Source organism: Mirounga angustirostris, unplaced genomic scaffold, assembly GCF_029215605.1.
Source record: "Mirounga angustirostris isolate CCGP_5_RB_7025 unplaced genomic scaffold, mMirAng1.0.hap1 SCAF_15, whole genome shotgun sequence".
NCBI classification, from domain to species: domain Eukaryota; kingdom Metazoa; phylum Chordata; class Mammalia; order Carnivora; family Phocidae; genus Mirounga; species Mirounga angustirostris.
The window spans coordinates 62,158,040-62,177,966 of record NW_026991723.1 but is presented as its reverse complement, the minus strand read 5'-3'; the positions used below and the strand labels follow the sequence as shown (position 1 = coordinate 62,177,966).

The window sequence follows — 19,927 nt, the reverse complement described above, 5'->3', positions numbered from 1 at the left end:
GTCATGCGTTGCGGCAGTCACGGTTCACCGCGTTTGCCCTGCCCGGGTTCTTCTGCCCACCCCGCGCTGCCCCCACCAAGGGGGAGACAACAGGCAGGCGCACAGGAGCATGCCGGGAAATCCTCCTGTTCTCTGATCATCTCCTGAGGGCTGTGTAGCAGTGACAGGGTGAGCAAACCCGCCCCGGGGCCACTTCCACATCAGCAGTGGAGAATAAAGGAACTTAGGGCAAAGAGTCAAACAGAAGAAAGTGCCTGGAAAAGCTGTTTTTATGTTCACTTACGTGGAAAAAAAATCAAAGTATACAGCACGAAGATATATGCGCCTCAGAAAAATTCATCCTCATGAACCTGTTGGTTCAACGGCAGTTGTAATCCGAGAGTTGCCCCGTGGAGGTCATAAAATCGGCGGGGGGGGGGGGGGGGGGGGGGGGAGGGCCACCAAGGGAAAGGTAGTTATTTTGCGCTATTTCTCTTCTAGTTTCAGATCATTTGGAGTTCAAACTTTTCCAGCAAGTCAGAGTTATATAAACTGGTGCCATACTAAAATATGATTGTGTAAAAATATAAAATGCCTAAAGCACGATGGCAATAATATTTTAGGAAATAAACATTAAAGGCTGGTAATATCAGAAAATACAAATGGGATCATTTGAGCAGTTCTGTCTCTCTGTATGAACAGCCAAGGACGGCTGTATATTATGAAAGCATGAAGAATAAAGCGTTCAGTCGGCACATAACTTAGAAAGGGTAACATGTCTAAACACTGACTTTGTGAGAAAACATGAAGGACATCTTACACTCAGCAACAATGGTTAAAGGAGGAAATTACTTTCTGAAGGATGCAGGGGGGCAGAATGCCAAGGCCTTTGTTTTCAACTCGCTCTTAACCGTGTTGGGATGTGTTCACACTGCATGGGGTCTCCTGCAGAATCTAGCACCAACAGATGGATCAGATTTTATTTTTGATCTGAGTCCTTTATGTCTTCAGTTTGGAGTGTATTGAGGTATGTTTTCTTTGGTTGCTGTTGTGACGAATGTGTAATAAAAAACTAGTATTTACAACATTTAAACCTTTTAGATTTCAGTGTCAACTCTTCACATAAGAAAAACTGGAAAACGCTTACGAATCATTGGAAGGTCATTACTTCCTGGCATCTGTCATGAAACTGTTTTCGATACACAGAACAATGAGCCTATTAGCACAGCTATATGTTTTCTGGTCGAGAATCTTCCCTGTGCTCAGTGGGGAGGCCAGTCCCGTGACTGCCATGTCAGCCGTTCGCCACGCTTCACAGTAGTTATCCACAAGACGCACTCCATGGGGGCTGGAGCCGTGCCAAATGACCTTCTGGGGCCTGCAAAGGAATTGCGGCACATTACTTTTGATATGTCACTTCTTTGTGGTGTACCTCATCGAAGAACAAATTGGCATAAGTTATGAATCAAGTCCAACTCTTGAGCCCTTCATGGTCTGACCCCACCACTGGGAGCGTCGCTCTTTCCAACTAGCTGAACACCCTGTCCTCCAACCCCACCAAGCTCGTACCTGCTCTCAGACCATTCTCTCTGCTTTTGTGAATCTGAACCTTTGCTCACAAGGTCCCTTAGTCTGGAGTGGCTTCTCTTTCATTTTCAGACTAGGGATTCCTTCTGGTCTTTGAAAGTCCATTAAATGCCTCCTCTTACAGGTTGCTTTCTTGACTGTCAGCCCCAAATAAGGATAAATTTTTCCTCCATGCTCCCATCATAGTATCTGTTACTCCATTTTACAATTACAGTGTTCCGTCTAGAACTGTAGCTAGTTGGTGATTGTCCTCCCCTGTAGACTGTGAGCCTTGTAAAGGTTTGGGGTCATGTAGCTTATTACTATGCCTTCCAGGTGGGCATCGGGCCCGGCATAGGATAGACACCGAGGAAAACTTTGCCAAGTTGTTCTAATCTTTTCTTTTTCAATGAGGGGCTTGAACTCATGACCCTGAGATCAAGACCTGAGGCGAGATCAAGAGTCAGACACTCAACCAACTGAGCCACCCTGGAGCCCCAACCAAGTTGTCCTAATCTTAATAGCACACACTGTTTCCAAAGAATTAGAGCCCAGCTCACAGTACAGGGTTAAAGGGTCCCCAAGAACAGTGTTCCTTACCACGTGCTGAGTGCCTGCAGCCTGTTAGACATTCGCACACTTACCATTTTAGGCTCACAGCAATCCTGTGGTACAGATAGGATGATCTTGCCCATTTCACAGGGAGGCAGCTGAGGCTCAGAGAGCGGAGGAAATCTGAAAGGTCCCTTATTAAGGTACTGGCCTTGGGTCTCCTGGCTGCAAGGCCGGGGGCTCTGTCCACGGCTCTCAGCTGCCTCGCTGAGGCTCTGTGCCAGCGACAGCCCCGAGGGGCAGCCGGTAAAGGCACCCCACTGTTAGAATGTCCCCTAAAACTGTCTATCACACCACATACTTACCAGGAAGGATCTGTCATCACGTCTCGGCCATCAAAGGAGTATATTGGAACATGTGTATTGAACTGACCTCCGTGGCCAGAAAAAATTGAGTCCCAGTTGTTGAAAAGTACTTGGCCCTGTGGAGACAGAAATGGCACATGGAGTCACTGTGCTATGGGCCTTCTAGTGGACTAGCTATTTATTCATTCCTCAAGGCCGAGAGGCTACCCCATGCCAAAGCCACCAGCCCCAATCCCAGAGCCTGGACAGAGCAGGAACTCAGGAAATGTCTATGGTTTGATTTTACAATCCATCCTTGAACGCTTTTGGTTTTATTCTTTATTTCTTGAGGTACTTTCTCTTATTATAGGTGTATAAAGGCTCCTCCCCATCAAAACTGTGTTTTAGGTCTTTATTAATTTTTGCCTTTAAAAATTTTCTACATATATATACGCCAAACTTCACATTTGTGCCAGGGCTTGTCCAATCTGCACTGTAGGTGATACAGAGATGACTCTCTCACTCCTTTTCCTGAAGGAGCCCAGTTTCCTTCAGTTATTTGTATTCCTAGAATACCGGTCACCTGAGTGGGCGAATGTGGCAGAACAGAACCTCAGGGAAAGAGACAGAAAGGGCCAGGTGTGGGGTCCGGAGGTACCAAATTGGAGCATGGGGGTCACAGGGACTTAAGGGTCTCGAAGTACCTGTGAGATACAGTGAGAGATCACAGTCTAGGATGTGTGTGAGCAGAAAGAGAGCTGTCCCTCTGTGGCCTTGAAGGAGCCGGCTATTTCCATGGTGGAACAGGGGGTCATACAAGGCCCTGCCTCACCAGCGAAAGGGGACAGAGAATTATCTGCCAGGTTCAGGCAGCTTAGATGTGCCGAGAGGACCAAAGTAGGGGGCAGGACAATGTGGCTCTGGTCTGGGACCAGTGCTCACCAGTTCTTTTCTGGTGCTGTCCAGCCCACGCCCTACAGAGAGCAGCCTCGGGTGGAACTGGGAGCCCCAGACTGGGTGTCAAGGACTTGACTTCTGGTTTCTAGTGACTTCCGGCAAACTCCTTTCTCCCTCCGTGCCTCAGTTTCCACATCTGACAATCTGAGGAAAAAATAACTCCCTCTTTTATTGGAAGCGTCTATTAAGATAATGGGTATAAAGTTCTTGGTACTTGTCTGCTCCAATAGTTGTACCATCCAACCATGGTAAATGTCAGGAAACTGAGGCACAGAGAGGTTCAACTGACCCACCCAGGCACAGAGCCAAACAGGGACAGGCGGGGTCTGGAACCATCACACTTCTGATGATGTCAGGGAGTGGCAGCTCCTATGGTCCCTGCGGAGCCCAGGGCCTCCAGGAGACAATGGGGAGAATATTTATGTTTACCTTGAGGTTCACTATGGGAAGGCTGTATCTCTCTGCTTTCCTCACAACCGTGGAGAGGTCTTGCAGATGGGAGGATAAGAAGGCCCGGTAGGTAGACAACAGCCCCGCAGCCCTGGCCTGCTGGAAGCACTGCAAATCAGCTCGAAGGTCCCCGGAGAATGGTGTGTTCAGAGCAACCAAGTGCAGCTAAAAAAGTAAGTGAGAGTTAAAAGAGTTAGAAGCAAACTCCAACCCGCATGCCCATCTCAGGCTGCCAGTACGACCCCGGACTCCCTGGGACGGAAGGCGCTACAGGTGGTGGCATTGAGCCTCTTCCTGAGGGTGGCGTTCCAGCCCCGGCCTGACCGTCTCCGGGGCAGGAGAGCTCGGAGCCCAAGCAGCCGGCTTCGGCTCTCTGAACCGCTCTACACGGTGGCAGTGTCTTCCGTTTGGGAGAAAACAAAACAAAATAAAGCACTTCAGAGATCTGAATCCAGTGTGCAGGCCATTTGCTGGAGACTCCTGGGTCTGCCCTAGTTCAGCTTCCAAGAGGGTTTTAAGCCAGCTTTGGTACTGGATCCCAGAGCTCCACCAAGCAATCTGGCCTTGCCCTTTCCTCTACCTCCTGAGTAGGCTTGGGGCTGATCGTGAGGGACCAGAGGGAAAGGCACTGAAAGGAGAAGGTTATGACATTTCTTGCTAAGACTGCTGGGTAGACCCTTTTAGGAATGAGGGGTCACACCGTAACACGAGCCTCACATTCCTGCCACCTTAGGCAGTAGCCAAAATAAAAGTCCTTCCATAGTCTGTTTTCTCTCACACTTTCTCTCCCTAAACCCCTCCCTCTCTCCTGGCCTTCGTGCTGTGCCCTCTAGAGTACATGTGTCCAGGAGTAGCCCTCTCCCTCCTCGTTGTCACCTCAGGAGTGACTTCGATCTCACCATCAGAGAGCTGGGGAGGGCTGGTGCAGACCCTGGGCCCAAGTCTCCAGAAAAGAAAAATACTCCAAAATATCTTAAACCAAAAGACATGAAATGAGCCCTGTGGGGCAAGGCAAGAGGTGGTCAGTGCTTCTCTCTCCATTCCTGCGCTGCCTCTCCGGTCTGAACATCCCCAGCACCAAGCTCCTACATGGCCCGACACCGAGGGTTGCCATATTGGCATTCTCTGGCTCATCAAGGGTCCGGCCAGGTGGGCACAGCTCACTGTGAACCACAACATTCAGACCGCCCCATGCAGTCCCTGCACTTCTTGGGGCATTCTTCTCTGTTTTGCCACCCCTTTCCTTCCCCATTTTGAAGAGAAGAGACTCCACGCATGCCACACCTCCCAATTTCTTCCTGTTTATTCATCCCTGGTTCGGCCTGTATCGCCACACTAGATAGAGGTCCAGGTCAAGCACATCCCTGCCCCCACCTGAGACAAGGCTTCCCCTGCAGCGCCCCCAGCAGCAGCCCGAGGATGGGGAGGGGGTGGCAGCATCCTGCTCACTCACCATGACCGCTTTCAGGCCACCAGACTTCCAGCCCCACACGAGCTCTGTCTTCCTCCCCCCCCCACGGATCTGCAGACCAGCACCCCAGGGATGAGGCCCCATGGTCTCATCACCCTCCAACCAGCACGCTTCTGCTGGCTAGACCCAAGGGTGGTCAGCAGAAGATGGCGTGCCCATAGCAGGGGACACCTAGGGAAGGTACAGAGGTACGTGCAGAGCTTCCCTGCCATGCCTCCAATCCTACACATCTCCACCTCTCCTTTTTTACAAAGAAACATAAAGAACTGTCTGGAATGATGGTTGTTTCCAAATGGCGAGACTGGGGGCTTTTGTGCCCTCATGTCTGTATTTCTCTAAGGGCTGGGACATTTTTAATAACAAATATGCTATCGTTTTTATGAAGACAATACTGTTTCAACAATCAAGTGTTAAAAGGTTGATCTGGGGGATGGGTATAGTTTTGGTAAAGTTATCGGGGATTTGCTGTTTCCTTCTCCATTCTTTTTATTTACTGTCCAAATTTTCTACAAAATATGTATGACTTTAGAATTTATAAAATACTATTTAAAAAATCCTTCAGCTGCTGCCCTAATTTCTCCCCTTCATGGCTGAGCTTTTGGAAGGGTTACCTCCACACGCTTCTCTCTTTCCTTATCTCACCTCCCATTTATTCCTCAAGCAACTGGAATCTCGCTGGCATCCCCCCATGCCTGAGATATGCTCTTCTCTGCCTTCTAAATTTGGAGGACACCGTTTTGTTCATTTGACGGACCTCTTGGCAGCACCTGACGCTGCTGGTTTCTACCTTGTTTGGCATTCTTTCTTCCTCTTGGGGGCTATGGCTTCTATTTGTCCCCATGGTTCTTCCATCGGTTCCTTTTTGCTTTTGCTCCTCACACTCCAATGTCTGCTCAATGTGCAGACACTCTTTTGGGAATCCCACCACCCCTCTCACCCTTGCCATGGCTCGGAGGAAGCCTCCCAGGTCTTTATCTCCAGACCAGGCCCCCCGATCCGACTCCCTCTGGGCGGCCTCCACTCACATATCCTACGGGGACCTCAGACTCACTGGTGCCCCGATGAGGTCCTGCCTGATGAGTGGCAACACCACAGGAAACACATTTCGGTGCGAGCCCAGGCCCTGTTCTTTGAAAATGCCCCCACAACACTTGCTCAGAAGAGTGGCCTTAGGCCATTCAATCTCATTCTCTCGGTTTTGATTTGGCGGGGAGTGGGCAATGGGGCCAAGATGACCTATGTAGACAACCTCTCCCAGACCCTGAACTGAGTCAGGCGGTACCGGGCTCTGCAGCTGTAAGATCACCTGGAATTGAGGCCATGATCAGCGCCACGGCAACTCAACATGGCATGCAAGCTTTGTGGAGGTGACCTATGTCTGTGTGTTGGGATGGGGGTGGAGAGGAGGCAGGAAGAAAAGGCCTTGCAGAACCTGCTCTGTATGGGAGCAGGCTAACAGCAGGGACAGGAGGCCCACAGGCCCAGTTGTACTTCCTGCCGTTGAGTGTCAGGAGGTTCCTGCAATTATCTGAACAAGATCTTCACTTAAGCTAGTAAAGGAAAAGAGTCAGAGTTTTCATTCTGGCAACAAAATGATCCTTGGGAGGGAAACCAGCACCACTCAATTATCCAAGCAGAAACTTGGGCATCATTCCTGATCTCCCTCATCCTCACGGCCCCATATCCATACCAGGGACCAAATCTGTCACTTCCGCCTTTTTATTTTCTCTCCAATCTTATTTTCCTACATGCTCACTGCTGTGATCCTGGTTCAAAGACTACAACAGCCACCTAACTGTCTTTGGGCCCCGGGCCTGTCCCTGCCGATCCGTTTGTACACTGTAACCGAGGTAACTTCTGAAATGCCAATCTTAGAGACCCTTTCCTTGTTTAAGACCCTTCAGTAGCTCCCCATTATCTGATGCAACAGGTCAAAGCCCTTAGCTTGGCTTACAGGCCCTTGATGACAAGCCCTTGTCCTCTGCAGACTAAACTTCTCCCTTCTCTGCCTTAAAACCTGCCTCTTCAGCCAGGCTGAAGTACCTGCCATTACACTTACACGAATGCCCGGCACCCCCCCTTGACCCCCGCTGTCCCAAATCCCCTCTGCCTTGAATATGCCCACTCTCTCCCTCCCACCTGGCTCTCTCCTGCTCTCAACTTTCCTTTAGGTCTTAGTTTAGAGGCTCCCTCCTCTAGAGAAGGCAGAATTCTTTGACGTTCCTCGTACCCCCAGCACCCTGTGTGCACCTCGCCTCACTGACCTACCAACTGTTGTAACTACCTGTTTGCCCCTCTTGCTAGTCTCTATGCACCTCGAGGGGAGGGCCCGTGCTCCAAGCACGCAGCAAGCACACACCAGACACGCACGCAGCATGTGCAGGGAAAATGCACGAACCGCACTTACTGCAGGCCTCTCGTAGCTGACACTTGAAAGCGGCACCAGCGGACGTGGAGGCTGATGTGGCTGTTATATAAAAGAGGAAAACAAACGGTCCTGAATAAGCATCCAATCTGTTCTTCAGAGTGCACCGAGCTGCAAGTGCGATACTTTACATAGTCTGTCATTGTCTTCGGGCCACTCTTAACTGCCAGGAGTTTCATGCCCCCCCCACCCCCCATGAAGACATGACCCTCAGGAAGGGAGGGGATATTCTGCCATCTTTTACAGAGAGCACTGAACCGAGGAAGCAGAAGACCTGTGTCTTAGTGCCAACTCATCCACTGCACAGAGCAGTCAGCAACTCAGAGCCTCAGTTTCCTGAACGGCAGGCTGGGGATAGCAAGACCTGCCTCAAAGGGTTGCTGTAGGGCCAAAAAAATGGACAACGGAAGTTGCCAGTGTTCTTATCAGGCAAAGAAGTCTCAGACTGCAAAAAGTAAAGGGCTCTTCTAGATTGCGTATGCCAACCATGATTTCACAGGGGAATAAACTGAGGCCTAGAAGGGCTGGAAGCCCATTGCCCAAGAGGATTCAGCTACGACACGGAAATAGCAGGTCTCTAGCCTCTGGGTCCGGTCCCTGCTCTGCCCTCCTGTGAGAACATTCTGTTGGCACTTGGTAATTTCTGGCCTTCCGCCAAATCCTAAACCATGCAGAGCTGGCTGGCCAGAGTTTGGAGAGCTTGGTTCTGGACACCAAGGGGGATTTTGTGGATGCTGATGAGCAAAGGAGCGATAAGTAAGGCAGGGCGACTACTCACACTGCTGGAGAGCGCAGGGGGCGGCAGGCTGTCGGCGGGAATGGGGATCAGTTCTCCTAGCTTCAAGAAAACAGTACATTGAAAATGACACATCCACTAGAGATTGTTAGCCTATTTTCAAAACCGGAAAAATGGCATTTCCAGGGGCAGTTTATTATTATTATTATTATTTTTAAAGATTTTATTCATTTTTTTTTTAGAGAGTGAGCAAGAGAGAAACAGCACGAGAGGGGAGAGGGTCAGAGGGAGAAGCAGGTTCCCCGCTGAGCTGGGAGCCCGATGTGGGACTCGATCCCAGGACCCTGGGATCGTGACCTGAGCCGAAGGCAGACGCTTAACCATCTGAGCCACCCAGGCGCCCGCAGTTTATTATTTTTAGAGGGTATCTGGAGGCAGTTTGTTAAAAAGAAGCTCAAGAATTAACCTGTAATTTCTTCCAACCATCTCGGACCCGAATGAAGAACTCAGTGCTGTCCCTCAGGTAGATGAACGTCCCTTCAATGACCAAATGTGCTTTCTGCAGCATGTCATCCATGGTGCTAAATGCCGTAACCTGTCAGAAAATTTTCCATTCCCAACAGTGCAGTTATCGTTAGAGCGGTGACACGATTTGAAAAACCGGCCGTCGCGAATTCAAACGGGAGCCATCCCCTGACAGCCAGTGAAAAGGCTCTTTGTGCCTTAGAGACATATGTACCTTCATTCATAGCCAAAGGACATTCTTTATGAGGAAACAAAAACACCAATTGGTTTGGAGCCCAAACCTGAACTGTAATAAATCAATGAAAACAGGAAGATGATATTCCAGGAGCACAAAGACAGTTAGAAACTGTACAGGAATTCATTCTGTCTTTCTTGGGTCTTGGTATTAGCAAAACCATGGGTACATTTTCCCACTTGCATCTGTGTGAGCCACTCGGTGGCCGTGACGTTGTTAAATGTGTTTAACTCCTGCTAGTCCTTAGAGTTTCGAGTTTGTTTTAATTTGGAATAAGAAACGCAAGCCGGTGAGCAATTCTGCTTAGGTTTTGAATCTTTTTTGCCCAGCTGGGTAGCTGTAATAGTAAATACATACGAGAGGCAGTGGGGGTCTGTAATTTCTCGGTCTAGAAAACGGCCAAAGATTAGCCATCCATCTCGGCAAATCCAAGAGCAGCTACAAAAGCTACCAAAATCTACTGAAAAGCATCACACCTCTGAGAAATATTGGCCAAGAGAGCTTTTATTTTTCATCTCAACGGAGAAAGATCATAAAAAGTTAATTTTCACCTAGCCTTGAAAATAATGACTTTGTGCATTGAAATGGCTTAGACAGCCCCCAAAGGTGCGAGATAGCAACATTCCGTCAGCCGCTAGATGGTTTTTTCCTTTGGCAGCCACATTTTCCAACTAAAATCCAGCCAAGATCCCAGAGCATTTCCAGGACTCCTGACATCCGTGTGAGGTGTTTGTCCCTCTTCCCGTGCATAGTAATAATCTCAGAGTGCTACACTCTGCACCCACGGTGTGCAGGGTAACAAAGGTATGGAAGATAACCCCGGGGAAGGAGTGAGAAGGCGGAATGACCCAGGGGAGATCTGACCAGCACGGGGCCTGCTGGGATCTTGTTGATACTCTGGTGCCTATGGTTTTGGATGTAATCAAATTGGTTCTTGTGACAGCTTAGTCAATTAAGGATTAGAAGGGTGGAACCGAAGTCATAACTGAGTTTGTATTCTGTATCTTTGTACTTGGTAAGTCACCTAAAGAGATCATATATACCCCCCGTGTGTGGAATTGTTCCAATTCTATGGCCACAGGGGCCTAATTCTTACCTAAAAGCTGTGCCAGCCCCTACACACTTATAGCTGAAGTTCTAAGGAAACCCACCCAGAGCAGAAGGAGGAATGCACACTGATAGTAACACTGACCAGATTTCTGGATCCGGGAAGCCCTGGCTGTCCTGGAGGGCCGGGTGGGCCTGGAAGGGCTACAGCTAAGACAAAGCAGAAAAGAGGAGTTACAAAAAGTCACCCTCTCTGCAAAACGGCTCCAGTGTCGGCTGGTCACCGAGGGGAGCACTCACAGCCCCGTTCAGAGCGCCGCAGAGCACTTCGCCTTGCAAAGTGTACCTGGGGGGCTCTGGGCCCAGCCCGGGACTCAGCCACAGTGACAGGTTTGGGAAAGAGCCAGGATTCTTGACCATACCCCTGGATGAAACCACACTAGGACTTCTCAGCTTTGTAAGTGAATGAATTCCTGTTGTTTCTTTTTTTTTTAATTCCTAGAGATTCTCTTTTTTTTTAATTTATTTATTTGAGAGAGAGAGAATGAGAGACAGAGAGCATGAGAGGGAGGAGGGTCAGAGGGAGAAGCAGACTCCCCGCTGAGCAGGGAGCCCAATGTGGGACTCAATCCCGGGACTCCAGGATCATGACCTGAGCCGAAGGCAGTGGCTTAACCAACTGAGCCACCCAGGCGCCCCGAATTCCTGTTGTTTCTGATGTTTGTACAGGTCAGTCTGAGTGGAGTTTCCAAAAATGTCCGGACTCATGCAAGTTACCTCAGCCTAGAAACAAGCAGGGAACTGCTGAACAGAGGAAGCAGGCTCAGAAAGAGAAAGAGAAGGTGCTGGGCTGCAGAAGCGGGGCAAGGTAGTGCACTACCTTGCAACAGCTATGGGAGCCTTGGCCTTGGGGCCGGGAGACCCAGACTGTGGCCCCTGAGCTGTCATTTCTCAGCTGTGCGATCTCAGGGAAACAGTAAGCCCTGAACCCCTGCTTCTTCACCTGGGAAATGTAAACTAGCTTTTCCTTTTCACTAGGCTGTGGTGAGAACAGAGAAAAGATGGAAACTAGGGATGTGCCTTGCACAAACTGCATAGCATCCAGCCAGAGGTTTGCAGTGTTTGAAGAGTCCATGCCCTCTTCCCTAGAAAAATGCACCTGCCCGTGCTCTCCTTCTACCTCTCCAAACCCTGTCCCCCCTAAAAATCTGCAAAGCTCTTGGCACTTCAGGGTGTTTTTGCAAGTCCCAGTAAAATCATTCTGAGATTTTTCAGGTGCAAGTTAAGTCCACAGTTCTGACACAGGACTTGAGAATCATTACATAGATGCTGAATGTCTGGTGAAGAGAGGGTCGGAGGACTTGGATTTGGACCCCAGCCGAACCTCGACTAGTATATGTGACCTTGAGCAAGTCTCCTAACCTCTCTGAGCCTCAGGGTCTTCATCCATGAAATGAGTTTTACAGTAATAGCCATTTCCTCTCCCTCCCAGGGTCGCTGTGAAGATTAGGTGGGCTGACTGATAGGAGAACATTTTGTAAGCTGTGGCTGGCCGTGCATTAGGTGAGAGGCAGTCCTTAGTCAGTGGGGCGAGGAGCCCTGGGCAGCATCTCATGTACAGCTGCTATGAACAACAGATTCTCTGCATCCTGTAATGTCCTTCCTCCTCCTGCCACTGCTGCTCATCCCCCAGGGTTATGGTGGCACCTATGGTTTTAACTCCCCAGCACCTTCTCTCTTTGTGGGGCCAGGATCCTCACTTTCTCTTTCTCTTGAGATCTTTCCCTTCCCCCTCTACAAACATTTGGATTCAGAAGGCACTGTCCTGTTCTCATGTGATCCCACCTTCTGGCCACAGCTGACTGGTCCAAGGCTGGGCCTCTGGGCCATGCCAGGCTCGTCAGAATTCTTCCCTAGGACTTCTCTCCACCCCGGGACCTTTCAAACTAAAACCGAGAAAGAAGGCCAAGATTTCTAGCTGACTGTCGGAAGTCTGAGTTGTCAGTAACCATATTTCCCACCGTGCAGGGGATGTGGTCTGTGGTGAAGAAACGTGAAGCTAGCCTATAGAGAGAAGCCGAGACAGGAGATGGCCAGAGAATCCTCGCAGGGGCTGAGTCCCTGGTTCTGGCTGAGCCGAAGGTCCCCACTGTAGGCCGGCCCATCCCACAAAGAATGATTCACCTCCTTCTTCACATCCAAAACATTTCCCTTCTGCTTAAGCTAGTCTGAGTTACATTTCTATCACTTGCAGCCAAAAAAGCCCCAGGCTAAGTGAAAGGCCCAGTCCCAAAGTCACCTCCTGTGTAAGGTTCTCCCTGATGCCCCTGACACTTCCCTTCCCGGGGTATCCTTCCACTACACATGGCTCATGCCAATGCCAGCAGCGGTGACAATTCATGCTATGATTGCTGCTTTTTCACCGTGGGCCGAGGAGAAAGAACACAGGCTTCGAGCGACACCGATCTGGGTCCGCATCCCGTTGGTGCCCCTGACTAGGCGTGCGACCTTGGAGACGTCCCGTGGGTCTCACGTTCCTCATCTCTAAAATGGAGATGCTAACACCTTCCTTGAAGGGCTTTGTGAGAATTCCATGAAATGATGGAAGAGAGTAACGAGCGGAGTGCCTGGCGCTTTGTAAATGTTCAGTAAAGGGAGATTTTCTTCGACTTCACCCATTTGTTGTTGGAGGGAGTGAGGCAGCTATGGTTAGGGAGATTTTTATAGAGGGTTAGAATCAACGCTGGTCCTCGGGGCCCCTCAGGGCCAGGCGTTAACAAAGCAGCCAAGAAGTTCCCACCCACCCATGAAAAGATGTTCCACGTCATTAGACTTTAGGGTAAGGCGAATGAACACCACGGCGAGCTATCAGTTCACGGGCTCGGGCCTGGCTGGGATAAAACGGGTAGAATAACAAGGGTGGGTGAGAGTAAGCAGACAGTGGGGCCTGCCGGCGCTGCTGGAGGGGACGCAAAAATGGGGTAGCCACTTTGGAAAGCAGGCTAGCAGGTCCTTGAAAGGCGAAACAGAGTGAACACGAGTCTCTGCCACCCGGCAAGGCCACACCTAGGAGTACACACCCGGGAGACTCGAAAACATATGTCCACACAAGAACGTGTACGCGACTGTTCCTAGCAGCGCTGTCCCCGATAGCCAAGGAGCGGGAACAACCCAGATATCCGTGAGCCGATGAGCGCGTCAACAGAACGTAGTGTGTACACACCGTGGGCCAGTACTCAGCCGAGCACGGAGGTGCTGACGCACGCTACCACACGGACGAGCCTGGAGCACATTATGCCGAGGGGAAGAAGCCAGACACAGAAGGCCACATGTGGTGTGATTCCATGGGTATGACAGGTCCAGAGTAGGCAAAGCCAGAGAGATAGAAAGTATATCTGCACGCCGAGGTCTGGGGTGGGGGCTGGGGGAGGGAAAGAATGACTGCTCATTGGTGCAGGGTATCTTTTGGGGACGATGAAAATGTTCTGGAACTAGAGAGAGGAGATGGCTGCACGACCTTGTGAATATATTAAAAAAACACTGAACTGTACCCTTTGAATGGGTAAATTTTATGGCATGTAAATTATATATCAATTTAAAAAAAAAGAAAAGAAAGAAAGCTCTGTCCAGGAAATAGCTCTCTGTCATACAATGTGGCCCGGACATGCCACTCGGATGTGGTGACTGACCCTGAGCACAATAGCAGGGACAGCATGACTGACCACCATTCACGGTACTGACCTGCTCCAAGGATCGCTGGTGGTCCTGGTGGCCCTGGGGGTCCTGGTGGCCCAGGGGATCCAGGTCTTCCAAAGCCAGGAGGCCCAGGCAGGCCGGGAGCCCCTGGGGGCCCCTGGGGCCCGACGACAGTCTCCCCTTTCTGGCCCTATCAAGGCAAGAGCACAGTAACAGAAGAGAGAACGCAGCACCGATCTCTAGAGGTCCCAGCCCTTCTCTGTAAGAGGGTGTTTGTAAAAAGTCAGTAACTACCAGCTCTGGCTATCGCCATCCTCCATGCCGAGCGCAGCTCGGGTGGAATGAGACCTAGAGAACAGCTGCCCTGTCATCATGCTCAATGTCAACGCGTCCAACTCCAGAGAGCCCTGGACTCAGAGGGGCCCCGACTTTGCATTTCACAGATTAGGAAACTCAGGCACAGAGAGGGGATGGGGCTTGTTCGGTGTCAAAGCCAATTCGCAGCAGAGGTGGAAGTGGACCCCTGGTCTCCTGGCTCTGCTGGGTCCACCCTCACGCTGAGCTCTGGGACCAGAGTTTGCTTAGGGTTCCGGAGGGTCATGGTCTGGTCTTTATCTCATTGGAGGCATAACCCGAATTTCTCTCTTGTGAGCTGGAGAAACCTGGCATCATAAGAAGACCAAGCCTATCTAGGGGCTCCTCCTTTGATGAAATCTCAGAAGAATCAAATAGCCCCCTCTAAAAATATCTCCCTCACCTTCCATTCTGCCTTCATTATCTCATATGTTCACCATCAGTAACTCCGTGGGTTGAGCGAATTTTCCACCCCTGACATGAGTAAGGCGGTGTGGTCAGTGACCTGGAAGTTGCCTGAATGCGTATGGCCACGGCCAGCTCCCTTTCCTCCGTGGGCCTCAGCCAACCTCCCCATTGGTAAATAAATACGAGGGAGAGAGGCCAATGCCCAAGTCCTGCCTCCAGCTTATGGTACTGTGACAGACCCTTGACTTTCCAACTGCTTAGTCCCACTGGGGGGCTTCAGGGAAGGCTGTGACACACTGAGGCAGATGGCGAGGAGAAGTCACTACTCACAACCAAGCCAGGACTTCCTGGTGGGCCTGGAGGCCCCGACACAGAGAAGTCACCGTGAGAGTCTCCTTTTTCCCCTTTGATCCCCCGGTCTCCATTCTCCCCCTGCAAGCAGAGAACATTCAGTAAGAGGAAGATGAAGCAGGCTATGATGTAAGCCCAAGCACTCAGAAACACAGGCCAAATGTTTGGTAGAGAAAAACTCACCTTCAAGCTGTTCAGAACATGTCTCAGGTAAGCTGGATCCACCGGAGGGCCTGAAAAAGAAATGCTATGTAAAATTCACAACTATAACCTCAGAAATTCAAAAATAAAAGTCTCCAGGGGCACCCGGGGGGCTCAGTCAGGTGGGTGTCCGGCTCTTGATTTCGGCTCAGGTCATGATCTCAGGGTTGTGAGACTGAGCTTCGCATTGGGCTCCGTGCTTAGTGGGGTGTCTGGTTGAGGATTCTCTCTCTCCTTCTTTCTCTATCCCTTCCCCGATAGTGTTCTCTCTCTCAAATAAATAATCTTTAAATAAATAAATGAATAAAAGTCTCCAAGTTGGCAACCATCATTATTCCCCAGTGGAAGTGACCTCACATTGGTTTAGCTCACAGAGTGGGTACCGGACTTGGAGACACAAACGAGTCCTAGGCTGGGCCCCACAACCCAGACACTGTGGGATCCGGGGCATGTCGCTGGCCCTCTTTGGGCCTCATTTTGCACAGGAAGCATGAATGATTGGAACTGGTCTCTCTTGACAATGTTCCATCACGGGTATGTGTGGCCCATGACTGGGTCTCTCTAGAACTCCGTGGAGCTTGTGGTCAGGGTGGTAATAAAATGTGTCTTACTTTCTGGCTCAGCTGGATTTCTCAGGAACAAAAATCAAAGGCGAGATCCAGAGCAATAGTTGGAATACCTGGTGGTCCTTGGGCCCCCTGGTCGCCTTTTTCTCCTTTTGAGCCGGGAAGACCCCAGGATCCTTTTTCTCCTTTAACACCTGCCACCAAACACATAAATGTTTAAAAAAAAAAAAAAAGGAAAATCACCTTCATTCTATATGAAATGTTGTTTCTGAGACAAGTTTTCACACTGAGCCCCTTTAGCAAAGTCCATTCAGTACACGAAGGCCTATTGAAGGTATGAAATCCTTTCCTAAATGATGGGGAGGACAGAGGTAGATACATCAGACCCAATTCCTCACCTTGCAAAGCTCTGTCTCCTTGGGGAGACGGACACAGTGAAGGATAACGCAAGGCAGGATGGAGTGGGAGTGTTAACCTCAAGGTGTCCGCGGTGCATGGTGGGGGCCCAGCAGAGGCTACAGGTAACCCTCTCCTGGCCAGCTTCACGCACGCAGCCTCACAGGCTCAATACCCAGTCAGGCTCCCAGTCCCATCTCTTCTCTACCTGTGCAGCATGGTGGTGTAGGGGAGGGGAGGAATCTCTCAGGAGTATCCTCAGAGGACACCAAGGGTGCTAAGTATTCCATGTAAAAGTTGGAAGGATGCCAACTGTGTCCCCCACCACCATCTCTTACGATTTATGAGAAGCACCCTCTCTCTCCAACTCCTTCTATGGAGGAGAGGCATGGAGGGAGCCTTCTGGAACTTCAGCATTGGGGAAGGGAAGCAATCCCCTGTCCCCACTTTGACGGGTGGGGGAGACACTAGATCTCTGCATTCCTAGTTCCCAAGAGGTATGACAGATCAACCGAGCAGTACCCTTGAGCCTAGAGATGGGGTTGGGGGCTCAGGCTTCTCAGCATGGGGGAAGGGGTGTGAGCACTAGAGGCACGATGCCACCAGCTGGGGGTCAGCAGGGAGATGCAATCGCAGGGCCACGGAGGCATGCCTCCACTCACCCACAGTGAGATCATAGGCAGTGGTGAAGCCCAGAGAAGGGGATACTGAGCTCACCACCACCGATGAGGCTGCTCACCTCAGGGAGCAGGAGTAACAACCACAAGTAAGTAGCAGGACACAGGCTCGCCGGGGGCTGCCTGTCCAGAAACGTCTGTTACCTCCCCTGCCTCCCAGAGCAGCCCCGTGAGGACAGGAAACCACCAGGGATCTGAGACAGCAAATCCAGCTCTACTCTGCCTCCCCAAGATCCACCTTGCACCAGGGGCCAGGGGAGAGCCTTGAACTGGATTTGAGCGTGGAGGGTGAAAGCAGTCTGGACCCTGTAACCAAAAGCAACAGAAAAACCACGGGGCCAGATATCATCAGGGAGACCACTGCCTGGCGGGCCACGGACAACAGAGCAGAGCCAGAGGTCAGTCTTGGGGAAAAAATGACCTTTACCTGTTTAAATGGCAAGTGTTCAGACCTCTCAATCAAAAGGGGGACAAACAGAGTGACAGGGGGCGTGGGGACAGGGACCAGAGTGATTGCTCCCCTGCGGGCTCCTGTCTCCTGACGTACACCCTCTGTGGATATTTACTAATGAGACACCCAGAGCCAGCGCCTCTCACACTTTACTGTGCATACACCTCAGTGAGGAGCTTAAAGTGCAGCCTCTGACTCAGCAGGTCCGCAGTGGAGCTTGAGATGCTGCATTTCTAACATGCTTTCAGGAGAGGCCGCTGCGGCTGGTCCAAGACCACTCTGAAGCAAAGGTCTTCTGAGCTCCCATGGCCCTTCCCTGTATTTGTTCTTGGTACATTGCATTATCATGATTTCTAAACTAGCTCCATCTCATGGAGTCTAAGGGCCTGGGTGGCAGGAACGGTGTAGGATTCCCCTGCCTCAGCCCAATGCACGGGCTACACTCATGAACTATGGTCTCATGAACAAATTAACAAAAATGTGGACAAATGGAGTACTTCTTGCTAGCTGAAGTCCCAGCCAAGATGTACATAACATACAGATGTGTGACAAAACAAAAAGAGGTGCCCAGCCCCACAGTGCTGGCCCAGCAACCCCTGCTCCCACCACATGCAGCCAGACTCCCAGCCATGAGTCTTAGGTCCAGCACTGGGAGTGGAGGCCACCTCCTGCAGAGCTACAAGGGTCTGGAAAAGTCCCACAGAACCATAAGGTGAAGAAGGGAAACTGTACCATGGAAAGTGATGAGTTCTGAATTCCCAGGATGAGTGGCGTCAACCTGGAGAGAAAGAGAGTCAAGGTCATAAAGTGCAAACCCTGTCCTGGGATTTGCATCCACAGGCCGCCACTGTCCCCCGTCCTGGGGGCATATGGTAGGAGGCACACCGTCATGGAGTCAGGCCCGTCTTTGGCTCTGGAGCCCCCAAAAGCCCTGAGCTCCCCAGTGGCCCTCAATGCACAGGCCAAAGCAGGCCTTCAAGTTGGGGGGGTGGTGGGCATTATGCAGCCAGGCCCAGGGGAGACTCACTGGCTGAACAACTCTGCAAGGGGAAAGCGCAAAGCTTCGAGATCAATCGTGGCCAGCTATGAGGGTTCTTAGCCTCCTTTCTTGTGATTTAGGACTGATTCATGTGAAAGGTCAAGCCTCTGAGTGAGTGACGTACCCAGCCATGAGGCTGGGCTGGCCATGAGATCTGCTGCGGCATAGAATCAAGGATGCACGTAATGAATAGGAGCTGATGATGGTAGCAGTAATTAATAAGGGGGGTTAGCGTTTGGTTGAAGGGCTATTCTAGACTCCCCATGACGAGTCAGGGGTCTGGCACCCAAGTTATCCTAGATAATACTCCTTCCTAGTTCATTCCCAGATTCCTGCATTTTCTTCTTTTTTTTAAGATTTTATTTATTTATTTGAGAGAGAGAGAGAGAACATGAGGGAGTGGGGTCAGAGGCAGAAGCAGACTCCCTGCCGAGCAGGGAGCCCGATGCGGGACTCGATCCCGGGACTCCAAGGATCATGACCTGAGCCGAAGGCAGTCGCTTAACCGACTGAGCCACCCAGGCGCCCCTGCATTTTCTTATTTAAAACCAGAACCACCTGTGACCCTGCTTTTAATACCCAACTTCACCCTTTGCCAGTTGATATGTGGGATCAAAATGACCCCTCTGGCACCAGGATCCTCCTGCTTTTGGGTGGAGGGTCACAAGCTGCTCAGGGGTCACCGAGAGAAGAAAGGGGGCAGGGAGTGGATGGGAATCCCTAAGAACAACAATTCAAAGCTACGGATGAAGGTGGCAGTGCTAAGCTGATATCTCAAGGCTATGCTGATCGGGTTCTTCCACTCCCGACGTGGGTTGACATTGTGGTGGTGTTAGGAAGGGGCTCAAAGCAGAGGGGCTTATGGCATGACGGACGCCGTCATGGAAGACAGCAGTTCTTTTTCAAGCGTTCATTTTCAGAGCTGGTCCAGAAATGTCCATGGTGTCCGGCCAGGCCATGTGAAATCCAAAACTCATCAAAAATGCTCTGAGCTCATCTTTGGTTTCTTTTCAGGAACCTCATGACCCCAGAGGCCGTGGCTACGGCAAAGGGTCCTAGCACAGGCCGTGGTCACTGCGGTGGCACTTTGACTACAATCTCAAGTTTGTCGAGTGCTGCCCCGTGGTTGTTCCACTGACACCTACAACTGTGTTAGCAGAGGGGGCTTCAGGCACGAACTCACAGGGGCCCTAGAGTGGACGGTCTCTCCTTCTGTGTAACAAGCAGGTGGGATGCAGCCATCTCTCAGAGGCGTCCCTTCAGGCCATGGACGTAAACGTGACCTGGCTTGCTATGGTCCTCATGGAGATCTGGGAGCCAGCAGGCCCCCTTGTCATCTCAGTGGGTCCTACCATCTGCATTCTAGGCCAGAGTTCTGGGCCCTGGGCTGCAGACTTGGGTGCCTCATAATTTCAACCCAGACAGATGTCCAGGCAAACACTCAGCCAGACGGCATCATTTTAAAAGCTTCTGACCCAAGCCTCACCACCACACCCAATTA

General features: G+C 50.8%; 1 protein-coding gene across 5 annotated transcripts in view; it reads right to left on the bottom strand.

The window, feature by feature from the left end:
* Positions 1-253: 253 nt before the first annotated feature.
* COL15A1 (collagen type XV alpha 1 chain) overlaps positions 254-19,927 on the bottom strand; it is a 103,459-nt gene continuing 83,785 nt past the window's right edge. For 4 of the 5 annotated variants that reach the window (XM_064579226.1, XM_045882773.3, XM_064579225.1 and 1 more), the window contains 12 exons: positions 18,120-18,165; positions 15,977-16,057; positions 15,280-15,329; positions 15,076-15,177; positions 14,029-14,173; positions 10,433-10,497; positions 8,947-9,075; positions 8,523-8,582; positions 7,727-7,786; positions 3,828-4,013; positions 2,463-2,578; positions 254-1,357 (listed from right to left, as the gene is read on the bottom strand). In XM_064579226.1, the coding sequence (XP_064435296.1) occupies positions 1,144-1,357; positions 2,463-2,578; positions 3,828-4,013; positions 7,727-7,786; positions 8,523-8,582; positions 8,947-9,075; positions 10,433-10,497; positions 14,029-14,173; positions 15,076-15,177; positions 15,280-15,329; positions 15,977-16,057; positions 18,120-18,165 (1,254 nt within the window). In that variant the 3' untranslated portion in view covers positions 254-1,143. Of the gene's footprint in view, positions 1,358-1,389; positions 2,281-2,462; positions 2,579-3,827; positions 4,014-7,726; positions 7,787-8,522; positions 8,583-8,946; positions 9,076-10,432; positions 10,498-14,028; positions 14,174-15,075; positions 15,178-15,279; positions 15,330-15,976; positions 16,058-18,119; positions 18,166-19,927 lie in introns of those variants that run through there. The other variant, XM_064579227.1, reaches the window with a different exon arrangement.